Below are 17,021 nucleotides of genomic sequence, written 5' to 3' on the forward strand. Positions count from 1 at the left end.
TTTTTTTTTAAAGACAAAAGTAAAGGCAACAACATAGATTCTTTGAGCGCTTCAAACAATCGATATGCGTGGGTCCCTAATTTAAACCAATAAATTTAAACGTTAAATTACTATGAAAAATAAATTCTGTAATGTATGTATTGGAGAGTTTTAAAACATTTTAGAAACACATTTTATAGTAAAATGGTTACAAATACCCGAGCAAATTGTCTTTTTTTGACATTTAAAATTCATTTCATAAGTCATGTTTCTAATGGCTTAGAATAGAATAATTTCGGAAATGAAATAAATCTGATAGATAGCTCCCACTAAGTTAATTGGATGAATAAAAATACTTTGGCTCAGATTAAGCTGTACTGGCAAAAGCAAAACGAGTGGTAACTTACCCGTTTAGATGAAATCTTCATGGTGGTGATTGGGGTGGGAACCTGAAGTGGCAGATGGAATTTTTACATCAACACAAAGTAAGAAAAAACAGAAAAAAAGTTGACAAACATGTCAAAGCATATAATAGAAGAAATTGCCTCTCTAGCCAAACCTAAATAAATTATAAATAGAAAAATAAGAAAAGAATAAGAGATTATACACTAAAGGACAGATTTGCAAAATAATAATATTTGTTTTTTAAAATAGCGCACTGTTTAATCTGCAGCACATTATTCCCTATTTAGTAGCCCTTTGAATAAAAGTCGAGTGGTCAAAGTCTCAATTAGTCAGTCAGATGTCAAAGAAAACTAGAAATCAAAATTGGTCAGGAAAAGCCTGACCAATACCTTTGTATAAAGTAAGACAAATAAAAAAGGAGTTTTTGGACCAGTTTTATTGTGACCGACCTTGAACACCTCCACCTCCTCCAGAACCAGCTCCTCTGTTTGTAAGTCATCTCTTGGCAACACGATGACTTTCTGCACCGTCCCACGATCTGAACCACCAAAAAAATATCAATTCATATTATACAACCTTCAACTGAAAACAGCTTTACTGGAAACATTTATGATAAACACAAAGCTCCATTCAACTATGCATCTTTACAGTAACTTTTAAATGTTCTGGTCTCACAGCGCTGACCTGTTCCCAGGAAGAGCACCTCATAGCTCCCATCAGCCGCTCTCACTTGGTCGACAGCAATTGTGGTGAACTCGTAGTCCACGTTGGTTCTGACCACCAGGGGGCGCTTGTGCACCGGGTAAATGGCGTTGTACATGGTGGGGTGGTTTCTCATGAAGTTGATAACCTCGTCTGGGTAATCCTTTGTGGATTTCATGTTGGGAGTGAAAGTACCTCCAGGACACTATTGACAGATGGAACATTTTAATGTCAAATCTGCTCCTCTGACATTTGCTTTATTTCCCCATGAGTGCGGTTTATATCATGGACATTGATTTTCTTTATTTTTGAACTCACAGTGCCAGGTCGAGGGTAGGGAATTTTCCCAGTGTACGCCACCCACTGGTAGTTGGGCCCTTCTTTGTGGGCAAACGGCCCGTTGAAGACCATACGGATGTCGGCCATGGAGTAGACGCACACCGCCGAGCCTTTGAACACAGACCTGCAGGAGGACAGATTAGCACAAGTTATTGCAAAGATATTATCAAGACAGGATGCAGATTAACTCACACCCCGAGGTAATTACTGCAAGGTATCTCTGTGGCTTCTCAGTCTGACTTCCTTCCACATATTCAGTCTGCCTCTGTTTGCAGGAACTTGCTGAAACATCACGATGCAGAACCACTCAGACTGACTCAAGCAGAGACAAGTTGTCTGACATACTGACATACAAACACCCACGTATCCCAAAGAATCGCCAGAATACAGGCTCTCACTGCTGCAGAGCAGTGTGGTATGTTTGCAACTTGTGTCATGAGCCCCTATCATTAGCACCACATGTGCTTCTATCAGCTGGGCTTAAATGCTCTCAATGGCTATAATGGCGATTGCAACAATAACAGTATTTCTTTCTCCAACACATTAATCAAAATGCATTTATTATGACTTTGCGAACACCTTTCTTGACCTGTGCGCTGACAGAATCTCAGTTTACAAATCTCAAAGAGTTTGTGTGTATTTTTGGAAGTGAGGTAATGAATGAGTAGTCAGTATCTTATCTACATTAGAAAAACCTTCTGGAACAATTAAGGAGAAACTTAGTTTTGACTAATCCCTGAAAGGTTTACACACACATTATACCATTATGTAGGATTACACATTATGCCATTTTGCCTATATAGATAAACAATAAGTGGATAGAAGCATTAAGTCTTCACTGTTACATATCACATAAACAATACTGACATAAATGATACATTCAATATGTCAGGTCAGCAGAAAACGAGAGATGCACTGGGAAGCCAGCAACTGACTGAAATTGGACAAGTCTTTGTTTTATCATTCAAAAACTGAAAAACCTGGAAAACTGTCAGTGAATGGATCATAGTTAGCACTATTAGGTCTTTAAACAGTTAGTGAGGAGGCTGTCACTGAAGACAGAAAACTCCAAATTGGTAATTTTTGTCGTCAGTTCAGGTGATAAAAAATAAATCGGAGGGAGCAAAGAGATGTTCAAAGAGAATTAAAAGGAAATTGTAATTTTTAAAAAAATGACAAAATGTTTGAATTCTTGAGACAGCAAGAGAGTTATCGAGAGTAAGACTTTCAAAAGACAACAAGAAGCAACGATGCTTAATTTTTTTTATCCTTTTGAGCTTTCAGCCGTTGTTATCCAACGTGCTGACTGAATTTAGAAATGTTTGCAGCCTCTTGGAAATCCTATAGTTAATGTCTGGGTCTATAATCTATAAAACCCAACAACACTGTCCACCTTCAGTGACTGACAACCTGCTATCAAACCTGACTGTCTCTATAAAAGACTCAGCGGACGGCGTCGCCCTCTGGGCTGAACAGTCACTTTTCTGTCTCCTGCTTGTAGGCGGATTCTTACAAACCAATACAGACTCATAACATTACAAAGAGCAGACACCTTACGGCTGAGTGCAAATGAGCACGTGCTGCTGACAGACATTAAAACACACCGAACATTCACACTGAAATTAGAGTTAAAAAAAGCCATTACTCACCCTGAAACTGAGAAGACTCCAAAGATGACTGGGTTCCTCGTGTCTTGGGTTGGTTGGATATACACGTCCCCTGTAGACAGTCACATGAATTACACATTAATTAGTCACATCCGTGAATTATGAAAAGTTACTAATTCACAATAAGTATTCATAGTTCTAAACATGATTTCGATGTATATGCACAAATGTAGATCGCTTCCTGGGATTTGTGCCGCACTGAATTTAACCCTCTTTCAAATTCAAATTAAACAAGGTCAGACATTTCTTTCGCAGAAAACATTTGAAGGAAAATATTAGTGTCTCATATTAAATGATCTTGAGACTTTAAGATCACTTCCAACCCAAGAAATCCTAATTGTGACATATGGAGACATTTTGCTTCCTTTGAGGGGGGGTTTGCTAAGAATGAGCTCCCCGTGAATTGTGGTTTCCAGAGTCCCAGCGAGATCCTGAATCTAAACTCTTCCAAACCTGGAGCTACACTGCTCCGGTCTCAGTGGGGAATAGGAGTGAAACGGAGATGTCTGCTGAAACATGACTTTAATAGGAGCCATATGCAATACGGGGACTGTGGGGCCATGGCAGCGGTGTGCAGTGTGTATCCTCTAATGTTTTCATGAGAGAAAAGAGAAAGAAATAACAAAGCAGAGGAAAAGTGAAATAAATTTAAAGTAGACAGGCTATGCACACACCAGTTCATTTATTGTTTTGCTTTACAGGGAAGACTTCAGCTTAAAAAAACCCACAACAATATTACCTGGTAGTTTACCGTTAATAAAAAACACCATTACATTGAAAACTAGGGATACACGAGTCTCTCGTTTATAAATGTTTTTTTTTTTGTTCAACGGATTGTAAGGACTAAAAAAAATGAGACATTTTTCCCCAAGCAGAACAAAAACAAAAATGTATCTCAAATAACCTGAATGTATTTTATAACTGACTGAAACTTAATCCATATGCCTTTGACTTTAATCAGCAAAGATTCAATAAACAAGTAGCATAAACTCAAATTGCTTGCACGAGAAAATATGTTGTGCACAGTTTTAAAGATAAACAAGCCCTCCTTTGATCAAATATTTGAAATCGTTTCTGAAACGAAAAACTATGCCAACGTCCCAGGATACAGAATGACAGGTAATGTCTGCTCACTAAAGCGAAAATTAACTTTTGGCAAGCGAAGCAGAGAGTCATAACCCATCTGACGCCAGTCTGACAGAGCCCCTGGCTATGGAAAGCGAAGAAAAGAAATAAATCAGCAGAGAACTGGGAACAGGTTGCATCATTCTGACTTTTGTTTCTGATGTGTCAGAGGAGACAGAGACTTTGAGGGCCTCTGAGCAACATGCATGCTGGGAAACGTCACTAATTACTGGAAATGCATTAATACAAAGAGATGAACTGAAAGAGGTGTTACATGAGGACAAAAGAGAGGAGTAATGATCAGTTCAGGAAAAGAAAAGTAATCTTTTTAAAAACATAGCCTAATGTATTAAAATATCCCACTGAAATTAATTTATAAAGCAACATGAGTGTTAAGAAATGGTGGGCTCGGCACACAGCCCTGACATCCAAAACATGTGGAAATAAGGTTTCTGTTATTATTACGCTACAAAAAAAAAAAAAAAAAGACTGTAAAACTTAACGTCCCATAAATTCATTCTTGTTTTTCTCCAGCAAACATTTTCATCTCTTTTGCATCTGCTTGCCTTTCTGTCCCTTAGCAGTCGTCCTCTCCTCTGGCAAAAACACTGAATCCTTTCTCATCTGGTAAACCTCGCCCCACTCTGTGCCCCCTGAGTCCTCATCTAAGCACTCCGATGCCTCTGCTGGGCTCCAATCGGGACCAGCAGTACATTTCTCCCAGACCGACTGTGGTTTGTGGTAAAAATGGCCGTGGTGCTGTGGGCTGTTACGCTGCACCTCAGGACGCACATTAACCTCACCGCGAGTGCTGATCTGCTTGTAGGCTGCAACCGCCAAGCGGCACCACTAAAACTACAGTAACACTGACACCAGAGTGCTTTCTGTCACACAGAGTGCTCTTACCGCATGAAGAACATCTGCAGAACACCATTACAGCACGAGTACGAGATGCTACTAAATATTCAACTCTGAGCTATTCAGAAACCGTTTCCGATTGTGGTTTATTACATCTGTCTGATGGTGACTTGTCAGTTTAAATACAAAAGTTGTAATCCTTCTTCACATTACAGCATTATAAGTTTGTAATGTTTGCTATTGGGAATTATGTGCCAGACTAACGTGAAATTGAAAATGAAAGGAAGAAAGTGCATGAAATTGAAATGAAAGGAAGATGATATGCGTGAAAAGGTTTTTAAAATGTTTGCCATATACAAATCTGTAAAGTGTGGTTTGCATATTCACTCCCACTGAGTGGGAGTGAATGAGAACCGCCTTTCACCGCAGTTACAGTTCTTCCTGTTTGTTGCCGTTTATAGTGATGCAGACAACAATTTTCCGCATAGAGCAGAAAGTTTAAGTTTGGTCTCATCTGATCAGAACATGTTTGTAGCCTGTAGAAATCTGAAAATATATTTTTTTATTATATTTTTTACTTCCTTCAAGAATTATTTTCTTCTTGCCACTCTCCCAGAAAGGGTAGATTTGTGGAAACACAACTAACCCTGCAGCTGTCTAGATGACAGATTGTCCCACCTGAATTGGGGATTTCTGCAGCTCCTCCACAGTCACCATGGGCCTCCTGCATCTTTATTATTGTTTAATTATCTTGTAGAATGGCTGTAATTATTAACTCATTTTAAGTTGGACTATTATTACTAATTAGGTGACGTCTGGCTGCACAGCAATTTATTGAAGGGTATCAGAGTGAAGTAACCTCAAGTTTTCCTTCCACTTTAAAACAATGTGTTATTTTAGATTGATCTAAGAGAATTAAATCCTAATTATCATTTATCTTATGTTGCATATTTTACTTTACTGTTCAATTTCTTATTTTTTTCCTAATGACCCTTTACTTGTTGATGGTACACTTGAATTTCCCCATGGCGGGACAATAAAAATACCATATTTCTATTTCTGAATACAAGCACTCAGAGACTTCCTGGTGCCCATCACCTTGGAGACAAAGCAAAGCTATAACAGAGACTGTAAGTGCATCTTCCTGCCAGCTAATTTTGTCTCACTGAATTTTTTTATTTGACTAATCCAGCTTGAATCAGTTGTAAGAAGTGGAGTTCCTGGAAAATCCCAGAGTTGGTCTATTACAGCATGAAAACCCGGATCAAAATCCCCCAAATGATGTTTCTCCAACCACTTGACTAAAATAAATGGATCAGTGTGTTCTGCAAACGGGACAGTTGAACCTTAAAGGCTCCACCTATGTCTCAACCTAAAGTTTGAGCTTCAGTTGAACTTACATCACGTAGCCGTACATAAGAGGTTGGCGGAGCACTTTTTGCTTCTGAACAATATGATATCATCATCAGCCCCAAATGAAAACATTGTGAAACAGACTGAGGAGGAACTGGGAATTAGCATCACTCTGGAACTATGCAGAGCAAATGTGAAGCAAACTGTAGAAATGATAAAGTTGTTGGTCCTGAATCTGTCCATCTGCGGAACTTTATTTTGAAAGTTGAGGTTATAAATGGTCCCTTTCCATCTGCTAGTTCTCCTCTGAGGTCAGAGACATTCAATATGCGGTTCACTCCGGCTCCCTGCAGAGTCATTATAGGTCCCCTGAGCTGCAGAAATCAATCTGTAAATGGCCAGAGCTGCAACTCGTCCTTTGTAAGGAAGATGAAGCGGCACTTTGCTCATAGGTTTAAAAAGTGCGAGGTTGGACGTAATGGCCAACAGGTGCATTACACAACCGATGATGGACCAACGAGAGTCAGAGATGACAGAAAGCTTTAAAAGTGAAAATGAATATGACTCACTGAGTTCATCAAAGTGCGTCTCAATGCCGTCGACTCCAGGCACAGAGCAGATGAGACGAGCCTTCAGAAAGGTGCTCCATTTGTTGACCAGGCAGCAATGTCCACCGTCATCGTTCTGCAGGAATCACATCCAAACAAACATCCAGAGTCACTCGTCAGGCCGACTCCAACAGTATCTGTCTAACAGGTGTCTGAAACAGCTGTTAGCCAAAGTTAACATGAATAATGGTCACCATCATCTGCCTGAACAAGGGGTCAGCCAGCTGCAGCTTGTGCTACTGAGGTGAAGCATAAAGTCCTGAGAAAAAGGAGTTGGTGAGTAAACCTCAGCTCAGCTTGGATGATTTGTGAGGATTAAAAAGACACGTTTTAACTTTTACCTTGAGTTATGAAGACAAATAAAAAAATTAAAAAAAATCATTGCTCCTAATGATTTAAAGATCACTGAGCAAATTACTCAGGTCATCTTATTTGTGTGACTAATCCAAAACATTCAAAACTGTCACCTCCCTGCAGGCAAGATAAATAACAATAGGAATATTTTTAAATCTGATAATAAACAGTTATCCAAGAAATATAAACATATGGCACCTCTGTCAATAATTAGTACCCCTGGGGAAGAACTATAAAAAAAGACCAACATAATTTTATGTTTTATTAAAGGTCCATAAACTCAAACAGTGTTTTTTTTTCATCTTTTCGTTTTTATCATCCATCCACCCAGAAGAAGTTAGATCAAAACGAGTCTTTATTAACAAGGATTTGTTAATCAGTTTCAGTTGTTTTAAGCTTTAGTTGTTGCCACATCAGAGTCGGTAGCTGTTTTCTTGGATCTTTTTCCTGATTTATTAAAATCAAAACACACCAACCTTACTTCAATAGCATCACCATTTCTCAGAAACAAGCCTCTCTGTCAATCTCCTTTGTAGCTCACAGAAACTAATTAAAGATTTGCAGACAATCAGATCTTTTTCCATGAAAATGCAAAAATAAGATATCCTTTAATTACACATGTAATATAAGAATTGTTAGGGGAGCCACCAGCTGTATTGTTTATTTGAAAAATCTATATTTTTAAAGTTTTGGATTCAGTTCAGGTTTATGTCAGTGCAATAAATTATACAATTTTTAAGGGGTTTTTACAAATTTTACCAGAGCTGTCAATAACTGTGGAGGCTGCTGCATTTTTTTTATTCATTTGTTTTTTCTATGAAGAGCACGTATTGCAGAACATCCTGGATGGCCACCCTCAAAGGAGGACAAAACAAATGAAAACAGGCCAAAGGCAATCACTCACCAAGCCCTTCGATTTATTTAAAGCTCACTGGCGATTATCAGCTTGTGGTTTCGGACCTGTGTGATAACTCACCAAGCAGATCCGACCTATCCTGGACTGCGTCATGGGACTCTGGCCCACCTCAGAGGCTTTCTCACGGAAGAAGAAGTAGAGCTTATCATCATTCTTTTCAGCGCTGTCTGGGATCAGGTGAGCATGGACAAAAGTCGGATCTGAAGGGAAAAACGGAAAAAGGATGATTGGCCCATTTGCTGTCCAGACCTGCCTGCAGTGGGTTGTTTTATATGTTTTTCAACTAAATTTAATATAGAGGTTGCTCTTATGTGTTGCAAGTTTTGGGATATTTGATGACTTTCAAATCAACCACCAAATTATACTGATTTCATGCTATAAGGATTGGACTTATGAACAGTACAATATTTGTAAAATGAGTCAAGCTAATATATTATCTTTTTCTAAGTACAAATTCATCTCAGTAAATTGGATCAGATCTGCAAGGAACACTGATGGAAAATTGGGTGGAAGAAAAAAAATTGGAAGCTAAAATGATCAAAATTAATAGAAAATGATGGCTAAAATGTATCACTCTGTTTTTAATGATTCCGTAAGATCCTAATTAATTCAATCGCTATAGTAAATTTACTTTTCAAAGATAGTTTATTTCATGCAGTTGCACCTATATTATAATTCTCAAATAAAAAGAAGCAGCAGACCTTTGCTCCTTAAGGCCAAACAGTCACAAAACTTAATTTTAGGGAACAGAAATCATTTATGTTTCTGTTCGGTATTAATGTCTGTGCACTATGTGAGGGATCATACATAGTGCACACACAGTCGCACTGATTCTCTGGGTCACCACAGGACTCACAACACACACAGCGCCACCCCCTCCACCCCGCTGTGAAAGACCAGCATCCCAAACAGGGACAAACCAAAAAGCCAGAGGAAGGAGGGGAGCAACCAGTACCCCCATAATGTGGGGGAGGGTGTTACCCGAGATATTTCAAAACGGCTGATTAGCAGGACTCAGGTGTCCTGATTCGCCAGATTGCCAGCAGGGGACTGTTGTCAGGGCAACAGGGTCAGTGGAAAAACTGGGAGCCAACAACACAGACGGGGAGTCTGCTATTGATTTGGCAAAAATCAACCAAAAAGCAGCAGACCAGCAATAATATCACTGTAACAGTTGTACTTCATTAGAGAGAAAACTGAGTCGTTATTGACATTCCAGGATTTCCCCAACAAATACGGCCGAGTCTGCAGGCATCCGCAGGATCTGAAAGGATTTAATGACTCAAAGCATCATTGGGTCTGGTGGAGCAGGAGGAAAAGATCAGGAAGCTCAGATGACACGCATGCGTCAGCATTATGGAGGTTTGCAAAATGCTCAAACTGTGTTCCCAATTTCCTGGTGCATAAATTCAAAATGGTTTGTCGAGAGACAAGGAAGAGAAATAAAAGGCAAATGCAGATCAAGCGGTAAGCTAAGACATTACCATTTAACCATCTGGAGTTGTACTGATCGGTCCTCATGGCTGTCTGCTTCCCCAGAGTACGGAAGATGGCGGAGTCTGTTCCCATGAAGTCCACGTAGACTCCAGCATAGAGCTCTCCATCTGCCAGTCACAGCGAAGGGAAAAGAGAAGAAAGAATTAGGATACCAGGAAATACTCCCAGGTCAAAAGACACACAACATGTTGTTCAACACTAGTAATAGAAACTTGTTTTCCAGATTTTTACTAAATTCCCTTTGATATCACTTGAAGCAGCCATATATTTTCAAGGGAGTTGCTAACATTAAAGGAAGGCAGCAATATGCATGATAAAACTGTATTCTAGTGTATGTGACGTGTCAGTATTGAACATATTAAATTCTTTTGTAATGACACTCATGCTACAACTCTTCCAGAGCCAAATTCATATCACTGAAAACCATTTTCATCCAAAGACAGATTATATTTTGCGCACCAGTGTTCATTTCCAATGAAATTAAAACTATGTCTAATTAGTTTTGTCTGTACTGGGATCCCACAGACATAATGGGAAGAAACCTTACAATAATGTTATTATTGTGGGATATCTTTGTTGCATCAGTCAGGTTTTCTAAGGTCAAATGAAGTGTGTCACAGCCAAACATAAGCTCTTTCTTTCTTTCTTTTTTTGACACACACATGAACTCACACAGAGGTGTCGATTATCGACAGCCATGTCTGGCCACCTGCAAGATGATGACAACTGATGACCACTCACTGAAATAACAGCACACACATCTGTGTGAAAAGATAAGTGATTACTTATAATCCACTGACAACTAACCAATTATCGCCACTCGATTCATTAAATTATTTTTAACTTTCAACTCTTATTTCAGGAACACAGGTAGATTTTCTTTGCAGTTCTTGATGAAATTATTACTTAATCAGCTTGTAAAATAAACATATTGCAAATGTTGCAAACAAAGAAATGAAATAATAATATCAAAATAGAATGAAGAGGAAAAAGTGGATAAAATGATCTTTTATTGGGTTTACACTGGTTAGGATCTGGGTCAAGGAAAACTTTTTGTAATTATATCAGCAAACAAAGATTCCACTTTTATTCTACATATCTAGTTTCAAGATGCTTGCCATACAACAAATTATGTAGCACTGTATCTCCTACCAGTGGCTCACTGATAACACACAATTATGTATCTTTGTGTCACAGTTACATTACATTATGTTTTTTTTCAATGAGATGCCTTAATTGTCTTCTAAAGTTCCAATGCATTTGTTGTTTTTATTCTAATTTTAATTTTGATACGTATTCCGTTAAAGCATTTTGAATGACCTTATGCACAAAGAAAAGAATCAGAAAAAGAATTAACTCACGGATCAGGGCAGAAACGCTGTTAAGTTTAGGATCATAGGGACATTTCCCTTTTCCAGAGTCCACTTTGCCAGGTTCCAGACGGAAAATGTATTCCTGTAACACAGAGGGATGGAGGAATATTTTCTAAACATTCTTTGGAAAAACAAAGCAAGAATTAGTAAAGGAAGCAACGTGTGGTCATTAAGGCACTGTGCAACATTTTAAAAGCAAAATAAATCACTCAGCTAAGGGAGAAACAGGCACACACATCAAGGATCTGAAGTGATGCAGGAAAAGGCTGGGAACAATCCAAGGCCCAGTGTTTGCTTGCCCTAACAAATTTCAATTATTCCTGTGCGCAAGAGGAGTTTTTATACATCTGTGTCAACACTCATGCTTTTATGTTGTCTCGCAGGTACAACAAATGTTCAGCAGAGCACAGACGGGGGTAAAGTTGTATTTGTAACCTGCAGTTGGATATTATCTTTTGAAAGAGTAACTCAGCAAAATCTGTGCAAAAATGCTGGGGAAAAACATGAACATTTCCATAAATCAATAAAAATGTCAAGTGTTCGGCTTTGTGGACATCATTTAAACCAAAAGTTCTTATATACACGGGACTGGCTGCAGCTGAATTTTATCTGACGAAAGTTTGAACAAAAATAGTTTTAATTAAGATCCATCTATGGTCAATGTGCTGAAAAGTTTGAGCTTTTTTCCCCCCATTTTCTTTGTGTTTTTGTATGAGACCATTAAAAGACTGAAAAATAACCTTTTTTTTGTTGACTGATGTTTGTTTTGCACTCAAAAATCTATCTGCATTGTAATTTTTCAACAAATCTGGCAGAAGGAAATCTGCCTTTACCAGTAGTAAACCTGAGGCAATTTTAACCCCAGTTCTTCACTTGGTGGACACCATTATTGGAATAAACCCCGCCGCCCACCTTATTGCTCAAAGGCTCAGATGTTGAGCTGTAGTCTGCTGCTCGACTCGTTCTCCCTCCTGACTGAAGTGCCTGTAGGTTGCTGAAACCCTAAAAAGCAGAAACAATTAGCCGTCTTGTTAGCAACCTGTCGCAGCCCAGACCGAGTCCAGATTCAGCTGATGATGATGGAGACTGAAGAAGAATGTACGTGAAACAGGACTGGAGAAATCAACAACATGAGGAACTCTGAAAAATGAAAAGATAAATCATGAAGAAGTGGACAGAGTGAAGAGCTAAAGAGAGACATGTTTGAATTAGATTCAGACACGTGCAAGAAAGAGTGCAGAAAAAAAAGAAACCATGCAAAACTAAAAGAAGAAAACAGGAAAGAAATGTATAAAGTGAAATGAAGAGCAGGCCAATGTAGATATTTTCAGTCAAAAAAAATGAACCATAAATGTAATGAAAGGAGATCGACCACTGTTTTTTATTTTTTTTTAAAATAAAATAAAATATGCTGTATAAATGCCTACATGTGCAGTTTTTAGACCTGTATGGATTAGAGAAAATCCACAGATATTCAAACCGAAGCTCCCAGCTCTCGTTTTTAGATTTTAAGCTGTTGTGTGAAAAGTTTAAATAAGTCATCATGAAGTCCAAATTGTTGGAACATTCATGAGTAGATATAATTTAAACCAGCTCACAATGAACAAAGTGCAATATATATATTTTTGCTACAAAATGCATGCAAAAAAAATTAATATTATAAACTATTTATTTTACAGCGTAGTGCTATTGTATAGCAATTTATTACTAAGAAAAACCCTTAAGCATTTACAAATGTATCTATTTAAATATTCCAGTGTTAAAATTAAACTTCTAATACAAACAAAAATCCATAGAGGCAACCCTGGAGCAGCATGAGCAGACGCTAAAAATAAAATACAAATAATTTAAAGCCCACTGCGCGACACAAAGAAGGATATGCGTTTATGTTTACATCTACTCCTGCAGAGGAAAATCCTTAAAGTGTGAAGCAGCGCAATGTTCGGACCTCAGGGGGGAAGCAGAATGACAAGAGGCAGACTGACCTTTCCATCGAAACCTGAAGCCTCCAAATGAACAGGGAGACTAAACAGCGGCGGATGAATGTAAGTGTGCCGATTATAACGCGGCCAGCAGCTGCTGCAGCTCTGCATGGGCGTCCATGGAGGTGGGGGTAGGGCTGAGGGTGGTGGTGGGGGGGGATCTACAAGCCTGATGATGGATGAGAAGCTCCATCAGTAATGATGGCTTTTCAGAGGCTCTCACCCAGACAGAAAGAAAGACAGGCCACAGGCACTGCTGTGTGTAAACAGGTGAGACATCGGACCCCCAGCGAGGGGGGGATTTTCTAGATAAAGTGACACCACAACATTCCCAGGGGAAAGAGGCTTCAAACGGCAGGAGTTAGAAATCGCACCAAGACCAATTTTGGAATGATAATGGGAATGTGGACAGGGCCAGCCAGGAGCTTGTGGAAGGGGGAAAATCAATGAAAGCTAAGAGGAGGAAAATAATGGAAGAGAAGCAGAACCCGAGAAACTGATGGGCAGAGGGGTTAAACGGGGAAACTCTGACCTCAGATTGATCGACTGATGGGGTTCTTTTAAAAACGAGGGCGCAAAGGTCAAAACGTCTCTACGGCTGGATGCATCTTTTGGTTACCTGGGATCTACGTCCTCGATCCACGTATGTGCAGATGGGATTATATGCTCCTGTTCCACACACATACAGGTGGGTCCGGTTCCACGGCTCGATCAGACGGATGAAGTTCCCACATTCCCCCTGAGGAAGGGCAAAACAAAATCAACAAGATTAGGATTAGGTCTTAAAAAAAGCCAAAACATGAAATATATTTTAAAAAAACCAGTTACATAACATTTAATTCCCCAGACTGCTTCGCTTTATAGATTCCATTCGTGGATAAAAACCAGTCTATTTGTTTGGTCTTTGTTGGCATATTTTATAGGACATCTTTTTATTTTTCAGCAAATCTGTCTGCTGTAGATCTTGGTCTCTTGGATTAGGTAAAAAGTTTGGACTGCGAAAGAAAAAAGTGACCATAAAAGTGACCAAAAGCATAGTTAAGATGGCAATTCAGATAAAAATCCTTTCTGCGACCAAGATTGATCTGCTTTATAATCCCCATCTGCTGTCACAGTCTCTGCTTTGTGTTGCCTTAACAAGGTGATTTAATGAACAATCCTCCACTAATCACAAATGTCACAATTCACCACATGCTAAATATGTTTTTTTTAAAAGAAAAAAAAAATAAAATAAGGATCACAATCAGGACAAAACAAGACAACATAACCTATCAAATAAATAAATAAGGTAATACAAAAATCAATACATTTTTCATATCTTTGATCATTTTAGGAAAATTAACATAATTAAAACAGCACATTTTTGTGGAAAATCTGTCATGAGAAGAAAAGAGAAATATATCTGGTGTTGGTAATGAAATAATTTATTTAGAACTCTTAAAAACTAACTGATTAATTTTTATATATTTTCTACAAAAAAATGTACATTTTGTCTGTTTCTTTTAATTTTTCTTTATTTTTCCAATCTAAAAAAAGTATTAATTTGTTTTTTTTTTGTTGAGTTGGGGCATCATGGTGCTTGCTTGCAGCTACTTAATACTGATTTTATTCCAAATTACGGCGTAAAAATTAATAAACTAAATTAATGTAGTGCTTTTATAGTCATACTATAAAAGCACTACACTTGAAGCACCTTAGCCACATTCATCCAGTCACACATACATTTCTACATTAACATGCAGATTGATAAGTGACTTGTCAAGGGAGACACTAACAGGAATCAAACCTACAACCTTATGATTGCAAGACAACCTCTCTACCCACTGAACCACAGTCATCCCTGCATACAATTTTTTTTTTTCCCACGGACTCCATTGTGCATCGAAATCATTTTCAGGTCCACTTCTTCTTTTCAAATTGGGAGTTTTGAAAGGTTTTGTGGTACAAGTTGCCTTTATGCAACGGACGAACAGGAAGAAGGGGATGAGATGCAGCAAGTGGTCCGGAGCCGGGAGTCGAACCACAGAAAACTGTGTTTAGGACTGTAGTCTTTGTATGTGATGCTGCTGCTCTACCACTGAGTAGAGATACACACACACATCGGGATGTTTTTCTTTCCTTTTTTTTTTTTTTTTTTACTGAAAACAAAAAGTTTCATGAATGATTGTGAGAAGCTGAATCTACTTTTTGTGTTGGCTGGCTTCCATTTAGCTGCTCTGGCTCCTTCATATCAGACCACAATGCAAGAGCTAAAATGTTTCCAAACATTGTATAAGCAGGCAGACCATGGAAAATCAGTGCCTGTGGGATGTCAAGAGCATTTTCCTGAAATTACTGAGGTTAAGCACAATTCAAACTTGACAAATGAAAAACATTATGCTTCGACCACATAGAGAAAAATAGTGGCCTTACATGTAAAATGTTTATGATGTTAGGGTATTTTTCTCAGATATTTGTACGTTTTTCTTTTTCTTTTAAATATCAGTAGTGAAGACAAAGAGCTGCTGCTGCTGCTGCTGCTGCGGCTACTGATGAGCGCAGCTCTATTCTTCTTGGCTGACCAGCTGTCTACCTCCCTGGCTTCAGCCAACAACTTGCAGCTCCCGTCACTGAAATGAAGAGATATGTTCAGATTTGTCCATCATGTTTTCCAGTGGCGACAGCTGGTGATGGAAAAAAAAAAAAGGATGCGCAAAGTAAACCAAAAATAAATTGTAGAATCGCTAAGTGGGATGAGCTATTTTGGCAGATAGTCTCCAAATGACAGATGCACGAGTCAGACGTTTCAAAGGCTGGGCTTCTGTGCGTTTCCACATGTTGGCCTGCGTGCAACAATATTCCCTGCTGGGCTGTGCTCTCCCCACAGCGAGCGCAGCGGGACTTATTGCCTTTGACCTCGCCATGTCCTGCCCTGAATTGTTCTCGAATCGTCATCCGTCATCTGCTGAGGGCCAGCCATAAACAAAGATCTGCTTTTGTGCACAGATATGCAGGTTAGCAACAAGAATCAGCAAACGACAAGCGCACACAGCAGTTGGGTGAAAAGCAGCTTAGTACAAACCTCGTCGTATGTCGCTCTGTGCTTGTGCAACACCCTTACACTAACCGGTGATAAAACATGAATGTGTGTGCTTCAGGATGCCGGGTGGCGCAATGTGTGAACCAAATCAAAAGAGATGGATCTGGGATTTCTTTGTACGGATTTCCTCCGTCTCTTGTGGGGGCTGCGCAGGCGGTGGCTGCGTCTGAATGTCTGAGTCTTATTAACACTTCAGACGGGACTGTCGCCTCCGTTGGCCGGTTCATTTTGTCTGCTCGTCTGGACAACATAGGATAAAATAATTACTGCACAGCGAGAAAATGGAGGAACAAATGACATTAAAATGTCAACGAGAGATGTAGGAGAAAACATGCAAAAATGCTTTCAGGTCGGAATGAAGAAGGCAAAATGTTGCAGGTTTCGAGTCTCTGGAAGAGCTTAATTGGTGGCAGCTGTACATAATCGGCAATCAGGGATGCAAAGCCGGTAAATAAGAGCGCCATAGTGAGGAGCACGCCGGGAAGGGCTTAAAAAAAAAGTCCCCTAATAACCCGAGTGGTGCTTTTAAAACGGCAGATGAGAATCAAAAAAATAAAAATAAAATAAAATTAACGGAAAACCTTTTAAATTTTATCAGCTGCTATAAAGAGGATTATTTAAAAGAAAGAAAAATAATACACATTTCCCCTCTATTTCTGAGAGTAAGAGCCTTGTAAAAGCCTTAATGTTAATAACATTTTTTACACCCTTTATGTTACAAATTATAAATGGTTATCAGAATTTGTACAATAAAACCTGAACAGAGCGAAACATGGATTCATAT

At 38.9% G+C, this 17,021-nt stretch overlaps 1 protein-coding gene across 2 annotated transcripts in view; it reads right to left on the reverse strand.

The window, feature by feature from the left end:
* Positions 1-326: 326 nt before the first annotated feature.
* LOC103138389 (semaphorin-3F-like) overlaps positions 327-17,021 on the reverse strand; it is a 48,672-nt gene continuing 31,977 nt past the window's right edge. The window contains exons 5-15 of one of the 2 annotated variants that reach the window (XM_007552562.2): positions 13,778-13,897; positions 12,089-12,178; positions 11,165-11,258; positions 9,791-9,910; positions 8,367-8,506; positions 6,998-7,112; positions 3,075-3,144; positions 1,405-1,549; positions 1,069-1,291; positions 834-922; positions 327-428 (exon numbers count right to left, since the gene is read on the reverse strand). In XM_007552562.2, the coding sequence (XP_007552624.1) occupies positions 342-428; positions 834-922; positions 1,069-1,291; positions 1,405-1,549; positions 3,075-3,144; positions 6,998-7,112; positions 8,367-8,506; positions 9,791-9,910; positions 11,165-11,258; positions 12,089-12,178; positions 13,778-13,897 (1,293 nt within the window). In that variant the 3' untranslated portion in view covers positions 327-341. The remainder of the gene's footprint in view (positions 429-833; positions 923-1,068; positions 1,292-1,404; positions 1,550-3,074; positions 3,145-6,997; positions 7,113-8,366; positions 8,507-9,790; positions 9,911-11,164; positions 11,259-12,088; positions 12,179-13,777; positions 13,898-17,021) is intronic. The other variant, XM_016671063.1, reaches the window with a different exon arrangement.

The sequence above is a fragment of the Poecilia formosa genome, unplaced genomic scaffold (genome assembly GCF_000485575.1).
Source record: "Poecilia formosa unplaced genomic scaffold, Poecilia_formosa-5.1.2 Scaffold2, whole genome shotgun sequence".
Lineage (NCBI taxonomy): Eukaryota > Metazoa > Chordata > Actinopteri > Cyprinodontiformes > Poeciliidae > Poecilia > Poecilia formosa.